This window comes from Pipistrellus kuhlii, unplaced genomic scaffold (assembly GCF_014108245.1).
Source record: "Pipistrellus kuhlii isolate mPipKuh1 unplaced genomic scaffold, mPipKuh1.p scaffold_m20_p_1, whole genome shotgun sequence".
NCBI classification, from domain to species: Eukaryota; Metazoa; Chordata; class Mammalia; order Chiroptera; family Vespertilionidae; genus Pipistrellus; species Pipistrellus kuhlii.
Genome location: NW_023425404.1, coordinates 158,297,402 through 158,312,280, shown reverse-complemented (window position 1 = coordinate 158,312,280; position 14,879 = coordinate 158,297,402). Strand labels below are relative to the sequence as shown.

Genomic DNA, 14,879 nt, shown 5'->3' with positions numbered 1-14,879 from the left:
GACAGCCTTTAGAATTGCCTTCTAATAAGTCAGATTCAAAAGATAAACCTGGAGTTCTGGCTATAAATGAGATGGTATTACTGATACACTTATTATAACATGTGCTAATAACAGCAGAGAAAAGGAGGTAGAGTTTAAATACCTGCCTACTGACTGAGTATGATATCCTGGGCCTACTTACCAGGTGATGCTGTAGGTCTGAGGGTGATGGTAAGGAGATTAGGAGGACATGGTGTTAATCAAATGCTTATTCCAGTAAAAGGTTATTTACATTGAATAGCAGTTATAGAAAACCTAATACACTCGAACTGCTTTCATAGAAGAGGACAAGAGAACTAAGACTGGAGTGAGTGGAGATTGGAAGATTTCTCAATTAGCTACATATGATGCATATCACTTGTTTATGTGTAATTTTTCCATCATCACAGTTACCATCCCAAGTAAGCCACCTACTCAGTCCTTCTGCTTCATCCATTCATATTCTCCAGTTTCTTAGTATGTTAATACTGTGCTTACTGGGTTGTTAGAAAGTAAGAAAGGTTATGCAATTATAAGGGTAAACATTTATGGCAGAGGAAAAGCCATTACTTCTGGGGAATTATAGCAAGACCATACTGTGGAAGAAAGAATACAGGCTAGTTTAAAAGGAACCTCAAGTGTGCACATCATATACATCTGGATTCAGAGAGTTGGTAGTGTTACCTGGTAAAGACAAAACAAGGCACAGAATCACTGAACTAGTCTTAGTATCTCTTACCAATTGTAGCTGCACATGGCAGTCATTTGAAATCCATTTCTTTGAAATCAAGATTAGCTAAGGAAATTTTTTTTCACTGTGTGTGTTCTCAGAGTTGACTCTGCATAAAATCCAGTATCCCTTGGAGAATAAACTAATGATCTATAAGAAAGGAATGTCAAACTTGATCTTTAAAATTCAATCCAGATGAGCTTATTGGGTGGTTTTCAATCTGATTTGAAGGCCTTTAGAGTCTGTTCTTGTTTTCATTATCTTTTATTGTTTGTTTTTTCTTTTTAATTCTTGGGTTACTCTTCATCTTTTTGTTTAGTGTTTATACTTTTTTCTTACTATTTTATTATTGTTTACAGTTTACTGTGTAAGTGCAGAATTGGTCTTCATACTTCAATCATTACTTTTTTTTTTTACCAGATATTATTGGGGTACATGGTAAAGACAGCATATGAATGAATTAGTATTTAATAAGCCCATCTTTACCAGAGAGATTCAGAGGAAAGCCTTTCTTGAACTGTTGTGACCTCACATTGAACAATATACCTTTCAAATAGTTTCTATGTTTTGTTTTTTCTTTCATTGTAGCTACTTCTATATTTTCTTCACTCCATTGCACTGTAACTTCAGGAGAGCAGTTCCCACTACTAGTCTTGAATATTGTGGGCATACATACAGTTTAAAGAGAATTAATGGAGTTGAGAGAGGGATTAAATGGTAGATGAATCCATTTCTGTCCAATACAGCATTTTCTATTCTGGTTTTATATCATAGTGTGTTTTATTTAACTCCTAGTGAAAGAGAAAGCACTCAGGCAAATAGGTGTATTCAAGACTCTGAGAAAGTCTGTAATATAGAAACTTATTCAATTTTATTTAATCTGGAATTCCTAAAATTTATTTGACAAATGAACTTTGATGAAGAGTCTGGACTCTTCAGTAAATAGAAATCACCCCAAATTAATTAAAGTCCCAAGTGGAATCTTCTGACTTATGTAACTGGTAAGACTTCTTGATGAGTTTACAGAATGAAGGAGCTGCAGGACCTCAGGGCCAGAGACTGGGGACTCAGCAATCTCTCTTTCTCATTTTTTCCCCCTCTTCTGCTTTGGTCTGTTTCATTTTGGGTGCTGACCTCATTCTCTCCTAATGTGCACAGTGCTGGGGCAGGCCTTTTAATATGGAGGGAGCAATACCAGGTGAAAGGGAGAGCATTGATTTTTACATACTCAAATATTGATTTTCCAAATGGTTTAGCCCCTACTTGGGTGGTGCATCCATCCTTTGGGCCTATCGCTTTTATCAGGGGCAGATTTTATTAATATTGGCTACATCTAGGCCTTTTGTCCACTTAGGTAGCCTGGGTGGTTGTAGCATGTCCAGAACCTATGAGTTAAGAGAGGAGTTAGGAAAGCTTATTGGGAAGAACAGAAATAATAATCATCATTCAACAAATATGTATTGAATCTTTCTTCTCAGGCATCTCCTAAGCATTAGGACAGTGGTCGGCAAACTCATGAGTCAACAGAGCCAAATATCAACAATACAACGATTGAAATTTCTTTTGAGACTCAACTTTTTTAAACTTAAACTTCTTATAACACCACTTCTTCAAAATAGATTTGCCCAGGCCATGGTATTTTGTGGAAGAGCCATGCTCAAGGGGCCAAAGAACCGCATGTGGCTCACAAGCCATAGTTTGCAGCATTAGGGATATAACACCGAGTATAATAGCTGGATATTCCTGCTTTCATGGAGTTTAGATTCTAGTGGAGAGGCAGAAAATAAGGAAGATAAGTAAAACATATAGCATGTTTGGCTGTGACAAGTACAAAGAAGAAAAAAGAAAGCATGAATGAGGAGTAAGAAGAATCTATTGGGAGAAAGAGGTTAAAAGTTTAATGTGGCCTGGGAAAGACTCACTGATATGATGGTGACTTGTAAATAAAGATCTGAAGGAAAAGGAAGTGAGGCAGGGAGCTCTGTAGCAGGTGTAAAGGTGCTGAGGGAAGAGTATGCCTGCTTTGTTTGAGGGAGGACATGGAGGCTGGAGTAGCAGGCATGGAAGACAGAGTGAGCGGTAGGAAATAAGGTCAAGGAACTGATGGTAACATTGTCTTCTCTCTTAGTGAAATGGGGGCCAATAGAATTTTGAGCAGAGGAGAGACATAATTTGACTCCTGATTTGACCTCTGGCCACTTTGGTGAATAGACTGGGAATAAGGGCAGAAGCAGATAATCCAGCCAGGAGGCCACTGCCATAATCCAGGAGGAGAATGAATGATTGTGAGGTCACCAAGAGTGGCAGTGAAGATGGTGAAAAATGGTCAGATCCTGGATACACTTTCAACAAAGATCTAACAAGATTTGCTGATAGAATGGACATAGGACGTGAGAGGAAGAATAATGTTGAAAATGACAGCAATGTTTTGGCCTGAGCAATGGGAGAATGAAGTTGCCATTAACCAGATGAGGGGCACTGGAGGAAGACTAGTTTGAAGGGACTATCAGGAGGGCTCAGTTTTGCTTAAAATGCCTGTTAGACATCCAAGTAGAGATGTTTTCAGGTCTGGGGTTCAGGGAAGATGTCCTGCCCAAGGTATAAATTTATCAGTTATCATCATCTAGATGGAACTTAAAGTGTGGGATCTTGGTGAGTGTGTGTAGAAAGAAACGAGCCATCTGAGGACTGACTTCTGGGGCACCTCAGGTACCACACAGAGTTATTTTAGAACTGCTACTCGTTTTTCTGAGAATGCATGTGTTCCACTAACACAGTCTGAGATACACTGATATAAAAGAACATATATTGACAATTTGTAGTTGCTTAGTGACAGAGCCAGATATAGTTTTAAAGGTTCTAGAATAAGCCTTTAAAACCTCTCTAGCCCTGGCTTGTGTGATTCAATGGTTAGTGTTTGCCTGTGCGCTGAAGGATTGTGGGTTCAATTCTTTGTCAAGGACATGTACCTGGGTTATAGGTTCGATCCCAGCCTGGTTTGGTGCATGCAGGAGGCAACCAATCAATGTACCTCTCTCACATTGGTGTTTATCTCTGTCTCTTTCCTGTTATCTCGCCACCCCCCCACCCCCCCACCCCCGCTCCACCTCCCTCATTTTCACTCTCTCTAAAAATCAGTGGGGAAAAAAATCTTGGATGAGGATTAACAAAACAAACAAACAAACAAACAAACAAACACATCTTTTCTAACTTTCGTAGGCATTTGAGGTCCTTTTGGTCTGATTTTTAGTGCTCCAGAGTTCATTTCTTTCATTCAAAATATTTAGTACAGCTGAATTATGTGAAAAGCAGGTAGGAGTTCAGTACAAGGAGGGATAAACTGTTCTAACGCTTAAGAAACCTGAGGGGGAAAACTTGAAAGCAGACAAAAGTATGATTCAGAAATGAGCACTTCCGGAGTTCCCAAGAAAGTGGGCAGAGATGGTAGCAAGGCTTGGGCTGAGCATTGAAGGATGTTTAGAAAAGGTAGAAATGAGAGAGTTTTTGGTCATAACTATGGGATAAATGCATAAAACAGAAGAAGAAATGATTAGATTACCTGCCTAACTAGAGCAAAGAGAGAATGCTGGAGAGAATGGGGAATAAAGTGTGATTATCACAGAACTTCATGCCCAGTGTTGGTAATGGGAACTGTGCTCTAGCAATGATATTGTGTTACGTTCTTGGGCCACTTGGCCATATCCCACACTATACTCTGTTATGGAGAACAGTTCATTACTGGAACTTCTTTAGGCCATAATAATAGTTTTTTAATGATAATTTAATGTTTATAGACTATTCCCATGGCTTCTCTTTTCATATCTGTACAATGTAAACAATTTATTTTAATATAAGCACTTCTTAGAGGATTAATGGTATAAGCTTTGGAACTATCCCTTACCGCTTAGAAGTAATCATGTTTCTAACTTAAAAATATATATATTTTGCTTTTGATTTTTTTATTTTTGGTTTCCACTAAATTATTAGCCCTAACTTCTTTGTTTTTTTTGTTTGTTTGTTTGATTGTTTTTTGCCTCATAACTTTCTTATTATATAATGTACCAAATTTAAGAAAAAAAATCCCATAAAAATGCTACTGAGGATAATGGAGTTTTAGAGATAAGTTTTTATTACATTTATTTTCCCTAATTAAGAACTATTTAAATGGAAATAGAAAATAAAGTTTTACTGCAACCTTTTTATTGATAGGGAAAATTGGGTCATATCTGCCACTTTCCATCTCAGCAGTAATGCAGGGTATGAAATACTAAGTGCACTGGTAACTTTTGACTTGAGAGGAGAGACATTTCTATTGATAATATATCACAAGTCTGCCTTTCATATGGTCCTGCAAAACTCTTATCTCTTCCATGATTGTTGAAATGTTTTCCTTGAGCTGTGAGAGGCATTTCCCACTCACTGGTGGATGCTTAAATACCCCTTTTCTATTGTAAGTGGGTCATGAGAAGGGAAGGGAAGAAAGGAATAACACTTACAAGATGTAATTTCCTCAAAAAATTAAAAATGGCACTGCCATTTGACCCAATGATCTCATTTTTAGGAATATATCCTAAGAATCCCAAAACACCAATCAGGAAGAATATATGTATTCCTATGTTCATAACAGTGCTTGTATACAATAGCCAAGATCTGTAAACAGTCCAAATGCCTTTCAGTAGATGAGTGGGTAACAAAGTTGTGGTACATTTATACAGTGCAATACTATGCAGCAATAAAAATGAAGAATCTCTTACCTTTTGAGACAGCATGGAGGGCTCTGGAGAGTAATATGCTAAGGAAAATAAACCAGTCAGAGAAAGACAAGTATCACATGATATCTCACTTCTATGGAATTTAATGAACAAAATAAACTAATGAACAAAATAGATCAAGAGACATTAAAGTATGCAACAGACTGACAAATTTCAGAGGAAGACAGGGAGGCAGGAAGAAATTAACCAATGAACTTACATGCATGTGTGCCTAACCCATGGGCACAGACAATAGTGCAGTGAAGACCTGGGGAAGAGTTGGGAGTGGAATGGAAACGAGAAAAAAGTTTCTGTAATACTTTCAATAATAAAAACAAATTTAAGAAAAAGATAAGCTTTCAGTGACTGTTAAGCAACCTCCACTCTCCAAGAAAACCCCATCTTTACACTGTACTCAAACTCCCACATACCTCCCCCTCTTTCTCACCATCAGCTCACTTGTCTTTCACTGGAAAAATGTACATCTTCAGAAGACCTCATCTTCACCCACCAAATCTCCCCACTACTCCCCTCTGTACCCAGATAGCCTGCTTTCCCTAATGAGGATTGATAAACTCTCTGTGTTCCTCTCTGAAATAATCCCTCTACTTGTGATGTGGATAGTCTTTTCTCAGGAGTGCAGGGTTGCTTGAGTGGCTTTTGAAATTATCCCCTATCTCCACAGCAATAATCTGTCTCTACTCCATTATTCTCATTAACATTCACAAGTGTTATCATATTTCCCACTCAAAAAAATCCCCCGTTTTATCCCTTCTTTCGCTTGTCCACTTATTATTTGGCTTTTCTTGGTAGCAATGTTTCTCTAAATAATTAATGTGTACGCCATGTCTCCATTTCTTCACCTCTCATTCTTTCCTGGGCTCCCTGATGTGCACCGTAATAGCTCTTGTCAAGATCACCCAGCACCTCCATCTTGCCAAGTTCATCAGGTCCATTCTTAGTTCTGATCTTATTTGAGCTCTCAGCAGCCTTTGACTCAGCTGATAGGCTTTCCTCATTGAGCCCTGGCTTTCCCCCCACCTCACTGGCTGCTCTTCTCCAGTGTCCTCTGCTGGAAGCTCCTCCCATTCCTATAAAAGGCAGGTTGGTTCAGCATTTAGATCTTCTCCTTCTTCTCTACCTACACTCACACCCAAACCTGTGTGATCTTGTCCTGTGGTCATAAGCATTGCTTACATGGTGATATCTCTGAAATGTATGTCTTTCTACTCTACCTTTTCACCTGGGCTCTTATTAGGCAAGACCCACTTAAAACATCCAGAACTCTTGACTGTGGCCTTCAAGGTCTTTACCATCTGTTCCATCCCCCACCCTCTTACGTATGTAACTTCATTTGTTGCTATTTTACCCCCATTGTTCCTTCAGCTGCCATCACACCTCCTTACTATTTCCTCTTTCCCATCTCAGAGGCTTTGCACTTGCTGTTCTCTTGCCTGGAATGTTTTTTGCCCAGATCTTTTCATGGCTTGTCCCCTGACTCCAGGATCAAATGTCTTTCTTTCTTTCAAAAAAAAAAAAAAAAAATATATATATATATATATATATATATATATATATATTTACAAAAGGGAGAAGGAGAGTGAGTTAGAAACATTGATGAGAGAGAAACATCTATCAGCTGCCTCCAGCACGCCCCTACTGGGGATATGCCCGCAGCCAAGGTACATGCCCTTGACCAGAATCGAACCTGGGACCCCTGAGCCCACAGGTCCAAGCTCTACCCACTGAGCCAAACCTTTTAGGGCTCAAATGTATTTCTTCAGAGGCCTCTTCTGATCACCCTACCTAGAGTACCCTTTTATTGGTATTATTTCTTTTTTTCTTAGCACTTATCACTATTTCAAATCATATTTTATTTCTCCCCTGCTGGAATATGAATCCAAGGAGGACATGTGATTAGCTGATCCTTCTCTGTATTCCTAGTATTATTGATCAGTGTCTGGCCCCTTCTAGACTTTCAACATGGTTATGGAGTGAGTGAATCAATAAATGAATTGTGTTATTTGTAAGCCATGTGATTATACCTTCAATATTTTTTAACACAATGTACAGAGAAATGTTTAATAGAATGGTTAAACACAATAGGAAAATGGCGGTAGCTAGGTCCTGTGGCATGTAAAGGCATTCCCTCGAGTGATATATGGACTGTTTCTTCTTGTTTCCTCTTCTGGAAATAAGCTGTGTTTCCTTGACTCTTCCCATGCAGCTGAAGAACAAGTTCATGAAAAAACTGCCCCGTGATGCAGAAGCCTCCAACGTGCTTGTTGGGGAGGTCGACTTCTTGGATGCGCCTTTCGTCGCCTTTGTTCGGCTGCAGCAGGCGGTCATGCTGGGAGCCCTGACTGAGGTCCCTGTGCCCACCAGGTAAGCTGAACCCTGACCTGCTGGGGCCTATGGTGTGGTTTTAGGGAAACCTCCCCTCTCTCAGGCTAGAAACTCAATAGACTGAGGATACATCCAGTGAGAGCATATTGGAAAGATTTAATATGAAATAATGGTTTAATCTGACTTTCATACCATCATATGACTAGGCACTTATATAGTAGTAATCATAATTGTTAACAAAACAATTTCTTAGATCATGTATTGGTTTCTTCTTATGGATTAGTCTACTTAATCCTCACAGTAATATTTTTTAAATATTAGTAGGTGTTTGGACTTAAAACTGAGTCTGAAAGTTTAACTAACTTGTCCAAACTCTTACAGATGGTAGTTGATTCAGAGGTCAAAGTTGTTTTCATTTGTTCTATTTTTTTTTATCAGAAAATTTATATATATATATATATATATATATATATATATATATATATATGTGTGTGTGTGTGTGTGTGTGTGTGTGTGTGTGTGTGTGTGTGTGTGTGTACTGGAGGCCTGGTGCATAAAATTTGTTCACTTTGAGAGAACAAAGTGAACTGCAGGGAGACCCGGGAAGTCTGGTTTGGGGGCACATCTTGTAATGATCTTTTCCCCTATTTGAAGGTGGAGGAAAGTTTTGCTGTTATGCTTATTATTTTTATTTATAATAAAATAAATTAGTAGAGGGTCCTCAGTCCAGCCTGCACCCTCTTGCAGTCCGAGAGCCCTCAGGGGAAGTCTGACTGATGGCTTAGGGCCTAAGCCAGCAGTAGCTAAGGAGGCCAGAGAGGCTTCTGCCAATGCCACTGTGCTCTCCAGCCATGAGCCTGCCTCAGGGCTTCTGGCTGAGCCTTACTCCCCCTGGGGGAGCACACTGATCACCAGGGGGCAGCTCCCACATTGAGCATCTGCCCCCTAGTAATCAGTGCTCATCATTCTATCATTCAATTGTTTTGCATATTAGCCTTTTATTATATAGGATGTGTGTTTGTGTGTACATATACACAGACGTGTAAAAATTATAAAGCTGTACCCATAACTTGACTGTTATGAGTTATGTTGCGTACATTTTTACTTTAAAAAGAAGCATATTATTGTTACTATAATCATGTATTTAATATACTGCATGGTATCTTCAAACTTATCCAGGTTGTTTTCCTCTGCAACTGTTCTAATAGAGTTAGGAAGCTTGACTGATGGAATATAATAAATGAATAGGAATTAATGCTTCTTTTAAACTTGTGCTGAGAAGAGTTTGAAGAGAAGCTTGTAATCTTCAAATTGATGTCTGAAAATTATCACCTGAATAGCAGCTTTTCTGTGTGTGTGTGTGTGTGTGTGTGTACGCGTGCTTTTCTTGGGCCCCAGGGACAGGCGACATGTCTCTTCGTTAGGTCTCCCAGGTGAGCAGGAAGGGCTATGGGTCCTCCTCAGTGATCTCAGATGGTCTGAGCATGGTCAGCTGACAATGACAAGGGGCCCAAGGTTGGTTTTGAACCAAGTTGGCAGGAAAATTATACAAGAACATTCCTTTTACAGCGTCTCAATGCAGAGGTTACAGGGCATTCTTCCTCATGCAGATATTTTTTCCCTCACTTTTATATTTCTTAGATACTTCAAATGGGAATAATACCTGTCATTATTAGGTGATCATTGGACAAATAGCTGAGGAAAGGAGATGACCATTGCTTATTCAATTAATGGGATTATCATGATTTGTGCTTTCTGTAACTTGGCTTGAAAACACACCAGCAGAGCCTCAAAGTTCTATCAGGTGAAAACTGGCTGACTCAGATCATGGCTGAAGGCCAGCTCGCGTGTCCCTATGGCTTTATTTATGTCTCTTTGGACAAACTTTACTGTAGCTCAAAAGAAAAAAAAGAAAAAAGCCAAGAAGTGTTAAATTGCTTTTGCTTTTTCATTTTTATTATTTTTCTTTAAAAGCTAAGAACAAACAAAAAAAAGTATTTCCAAAGGCTTTTTATTTAACAGTAGTAGAGATTATGGAGCAGCAAATTGTGACCATTTTTGTGTTCTTCTTATCTTCTGTTCCTGCCTGTCTCATTCTTTTCCTCTGTCCTGGAGTGTGGCAGGAGTCTAGAGGTGAAATACAGCATCATTTGAATGAACGAAAGGAGCCCAGTAATTCAGGGGAATGTAATTCAATGATGACATCAAACTATTTCAGGGCAATAATCTGAACAATTCTAGCATGTTAACATTTTCTCAGGAAATAGTTTTATTCATTTGCTGTCCCCTGAACCAGTGCAAGCTGGAATCACAGAGTAGCGAGTCTCATTAGCTTTTGGTGTGGATGAGTAATGTAGGGCCATGGACAATGGCTGCATCCTGTGAAATCCAATAAAGGAAATCCCACGAGGAGCGAGGCAGTCATGTGTGAGACTGCCTCTGCACCAGCCATGTGCTCTCACATGCACGCTGCCCTGTTGTACTGCAGGGAGACCCGAGAAGTCTGGTTTGGGGGCACATCTTGTAATGATCTTTTCCCCTATTTGAAGGAGGAGGAAAGTTTTGCTTTTATGCTTATTATTTTTATTTATAATGAGCGGTATTACTACTGTGCACCTTTAAGGAAGTGTAACTCTGGGAGTTTCCTTGTGTGGAGTTCACAAATTATGTAGTTGATCTATTTTAGCTTTCTGTTTGTAGCTGGAATACTACCAACCGAGTGGATATGATCTACTTAGGGGCCCTTCTTGCCATCCATGTGAAAGCAAACAAACTTTTTTTTTTTTTTTTTTTTTTTTTTTTTTTTAGTTTTGTTCCCTTGGTTGGATACGTTTACGATTTTCCTAGCAGTTTGCACATACTTTGCTTGCTGTCATCTTTAGTCACACAGGCTGCTCCTAACCCACATTCATGGGCTCTGTGGGAGATAACTATCATTATTCCCACTTTATAGTTGAGAGATAGAGGCAAAAGGAAGATCCATGGTCAGTGCTAAATTTAGGACTGTAGATTTTTGACTGTGAGGCCAGGGTTGTAGGGAGAATTTAAGGACATATCTAGAATGGGCTGAAATAAAATACTGCAGGGTTTTCCCCTGAAGAAGGATAAAAGCCCTTGAGCAGTTTGTCCTTTTCTGACCTTGGTTTTCATATCTAAGGCTAATTCAGTGCATTGTAGCCCCTAGAATGTTTACCTCTTGAATTTCACTGTAAGTCAATATATATTTTATGTTATAAATTAATATTTACCTAAAAAGAAAGTAGTTTCCACTTCATTGTTAAACCATAAAATACCCTATTAGAGGTCTTGGATTGGAGGTCTTGCTAGTTCAATTCTGTCTAGTCCAACACCCCAGTTGCTACCTGCTGTTTACATAAGTCATGTGGTTGGTTACGGTTAAGTTTGTGGTCCTCATGAGTCTATGGTGGAAGCGACATTTCAGCCACATTTTCCAAAGCTGCTACATATGAATAATGGGTTATTTGATTCACTGTTGTTTTGAGAGAAGGGAGTAAAGGATTGGTAAAAGCTGAGTTTATTCTAGAAATAGCTTCTAATCTATCAGGAAGGAGGGGGTGCACATCCTTTCTAAAAAGATTGAGTGGTTTAGGAAGGCTGGCTCTTTTTCTGATATTCTGCTCTGTTTCTGGCTATAATTATTTTGTGAATGTGAGTGTAGTCCATTGGTTCCGGCCACAGATCATCCGGCACTTGTTTTTGTTGTGGAAAATGCTACAGGCATCGTCCTCCCTCGGCACAGTGAGTTATATGAAAATGCTCACAGGAGTAGAAGTGCCTCGTGAAGATTCCAGAGACGACGAGGCACTGTTAAAAATGCGAACCATGACTTATTTCTCGTTATGAGTGAATCAAAATAACTCAGTAACATAAATCAGTCTTTCCCCCCAAGCTGTCAACATGGGCTGTGCCCTTCCAGCCACACAAATGTGATGTTTACTTGAATTTGTTAATAAAGAAAAAAAGCTTCTGGTTAAAAATAACATCTGTCCATTGACAAAAACCAGCTTGGGTCATGAAAGGAGTTTTCAGAACATTATAAAAGCTGAGCTTGGCAAGATGTGCTTCAATCATAAAAGTTGTAACAGCTTTCACTTCTTTGAGGTTAAAGGGGAGAGAACATGTTTCAAGCAGAAGGAACTTGAACTTGATGAGTGATTCTGTTAGGTTTTTTTTTTTAGTCTTTCATCCCCATTTTGACAATACAGTCCAAATTAGACACTTCTGCAGGGTCTCTTTCCTACAGATGAAATGCTCAGCCAGAGGAGATGTTTTCTGCTACTGATAGATGGCCAGATTTTCTCTATAGTATTGGAAGGAGATGAATATACTGAATGGTTCCTGACTGGAGTAATGTGAAAATTTAACTGATACATAACATGTATTTCTATTTGGTACTTGGTGACTTTTCATTAAAGAAGAAAATTATATATATATGTGTGTGTAAGTTATATATAAATATAATTTATATATACTTATATAAATTATATTGCCTAAGAGGACTTGTACCTTTATATATAATTTACTGAAGTTATTAAAACATTATAATTCTCAGATATTGGGTTTTGCTATGGTACATGTTATATTCATCATTGGTCTGCTACTTCCATTTATTCTTTGGTGCTATTTAGCAGAGACTAGAATAAATAATTATAAGAAACCGGAAGCACTAAATTGAAAGAACATATGCACCCCTGCATTCATTGCAGCATTATTTACAACAGCCAAGAGTTGGAAGCAGCCCAAGTCCACTCTCAGTAGATGAATGGATTAAAAGGCAGTGGTATATCTACACAATGGAATACTACTCAACTGTAAAAAAAAAAAAAGGAAGTCATATCTTGTGACAGCATGGATGGACCTGGAGAGTATATGCTAAGTGAAATAACCAGTCAGAGAAAAATAAACACCATATGATTATATGTAACAAACAAAATAAACTAACAAAGTAGAAACAGATGCATAGATACAGAAAACACGCAGACAGCTGTCAGAGGGGAAGTGTGTTGGGGGCTGGGTGAAAAAGGTGAAGGGATTAAGAAAAATAACAAACCTCATAGACACAGACAGAAGTGTGGTGATTACCAGAGGGGCTAAGGGGAAGTAGAAGAGGGTAAAAAGCGGGGGATAAATGATGATGGAAGGGGACTTGACTGTGGGTGGTTAATACAACACAATATACATATGATGTTGCCATATAGTCAACCTGGAAATTAACTCCTGTGACAGCTGATAAAAGTGTATTTCCACAATGTATATTTGTGAACTATAATCATAATGGAGATGCTAGGGAGAGGCAAAAAAGAGGTATAGAGTGGTTCTGGAAAAGTTTAAGATATTATGCATTACTGAAAAACCAATACTTAGATACATGGAAATAATAAAAAAAATGGCAAGAGGAAAGACCTTATTATTTAAAAATGTAGTAAGTAGAAGATTCAGATGTCCATTTTCTCCTGTTGCAATGCACTCAGTTTTGCCTAAAACTATGTCCTAATGGTCCTACCTGACAGCTGGCTGTTGGTAGATTAGGGAATATGGCTGGGAAATGTGACCAGTGCTGTAAGTGTTCCTTAATTTGTAATTTGCCTTAGTGGTTAAATATTTCCTGCATGTGTTCCACTCAAATCAGTCCCTTTAGAAAAATAAGTTTCACTGTCATAAAGGAGCACTGTATAATGTACTGTAGGTAGGGGTATATAATTTAAGCCCAGCTTCAAAGGCAGAAAAGTTCTAGTCTCAATTGAACTTCAGTGTTAGAAGAACTAAACCCAATTCTGGTAACGGTTTCCTTCATACTTGCACGGACTTTTGTGCCTGCTGATTGCTGGGGCTCTTGCATCTACTTGTATCCATTGAAAGTGGACATGCCGCCCCACTGCAGAACTGGTTGCTAAGTGCATAAGTGCTGAAAGACTTTATTCTGAGATAAACCCCGTGTGTTCATTCTTACAGACACCTTTTACATTCTTTATTTCTGTTTTTTCTTCTTCTTTGGATTGAATTTTATAATGAAAAAGAGGAATTACCTGTTCAAGAGTAGTTTGGAATAAACCCTAACACATTCAAGAGTGCTTGGTGTCAATTCTTTTTTATTCAAAGTGAGGTATATAAATAAATAAGTAAAAAATACAATTTTACTAAGCCAAGTCCTCAGCTATTTCTGGTCCCCTAAATTTTCCCCTAAGGTTTCTTGCTACCAAGAAATTTTAGGGTATTTAGGGAAAGCTAAATATCCGCAGCACCTTTCCCCAGGTGAGCTATGGAAGTTGTTGTTGGATAGCCTCTTTCTACAGAATCATAACCCTGGTGTATAGGCTGGGCAGGTAATATTAGGCAGAATTGTGTGCTGAAAATAAAAAATGTTGGATGCCCTGTCTACTCTCTCATATAACAGGCACGGTCTTTGGGCTAATCCATTAACTTTCCTGAGCCTGTGTTTCTTCACCATTAAGCAAGACTCGGATACTTGTTCTTATTGCAAAGGGCTGTATGGAATTTAAATGAGGTGATGAATGTGAAGTGCAAATATATGATGTGATCATTTTTAATTGTCCTCATTATCTGTGTTAAGTAAGATGTGATCATAAACAAGACAGGGTTTTATCTGATGTTGCCTTTAGTGTATGTATATATATATATATATTTTTTCATTCATTTACATCTCAGATTCCTCCTCCCTAGTCAAGACATATATCTTTGCTTTTGTCATCAGTGTGGGATTTTTCCCTCCATGATAAGAGATGAACCTAAATGGGGATAAGCTTATTATTGAAAGTTTCAGGACCTACTCACTGTGGAGCACTGCTTGTCCATTATCAAGAAAAGAACTTTGGAAAGGAAAATGAGGTTACCCACCAAAACACACACAACATACCCCACACAAAACCTTAACTGTGAATGATGCTTTATTTTGCATTTTTTCCTCATAGTTTCTTTCTTTACTGTCAGCATGTGGCTTACTTGTAGAAGACCTGTCACTCCTGAGTAGAAACATTTCTTAAGCCTGGAGAAGG

At 38.5% G+C, this 14,879-nt stretch overlaps 1 protein-coding gene across 5 annotated transcripts in view; it reads left to right on the top strand.

The window, feature by feature from the left end:
• The window catches only part of SLC4A4 (solute carrier family 4 member 4), a 334,299-nt gene that overhangs the window by 232,105 nt on the left and 87,315 nt on the right, over positions 1 to 14,879 (top strand). For all 5 annotated transcript variants that reach the window (XM_036414322.2, XM_036414329.2, XM_036414340.2 and 2 more), the window contains one exon: positions 7,727 to 7,884. In XM_036414322.2, the coding sequence (XP_036270215.1) occupies positions 7,727 to 7,884 (158 nt within the window). The remainder of the gene's footprint in view (positions 1 to 7,726; positions 7,885 to 14,879) is intronic.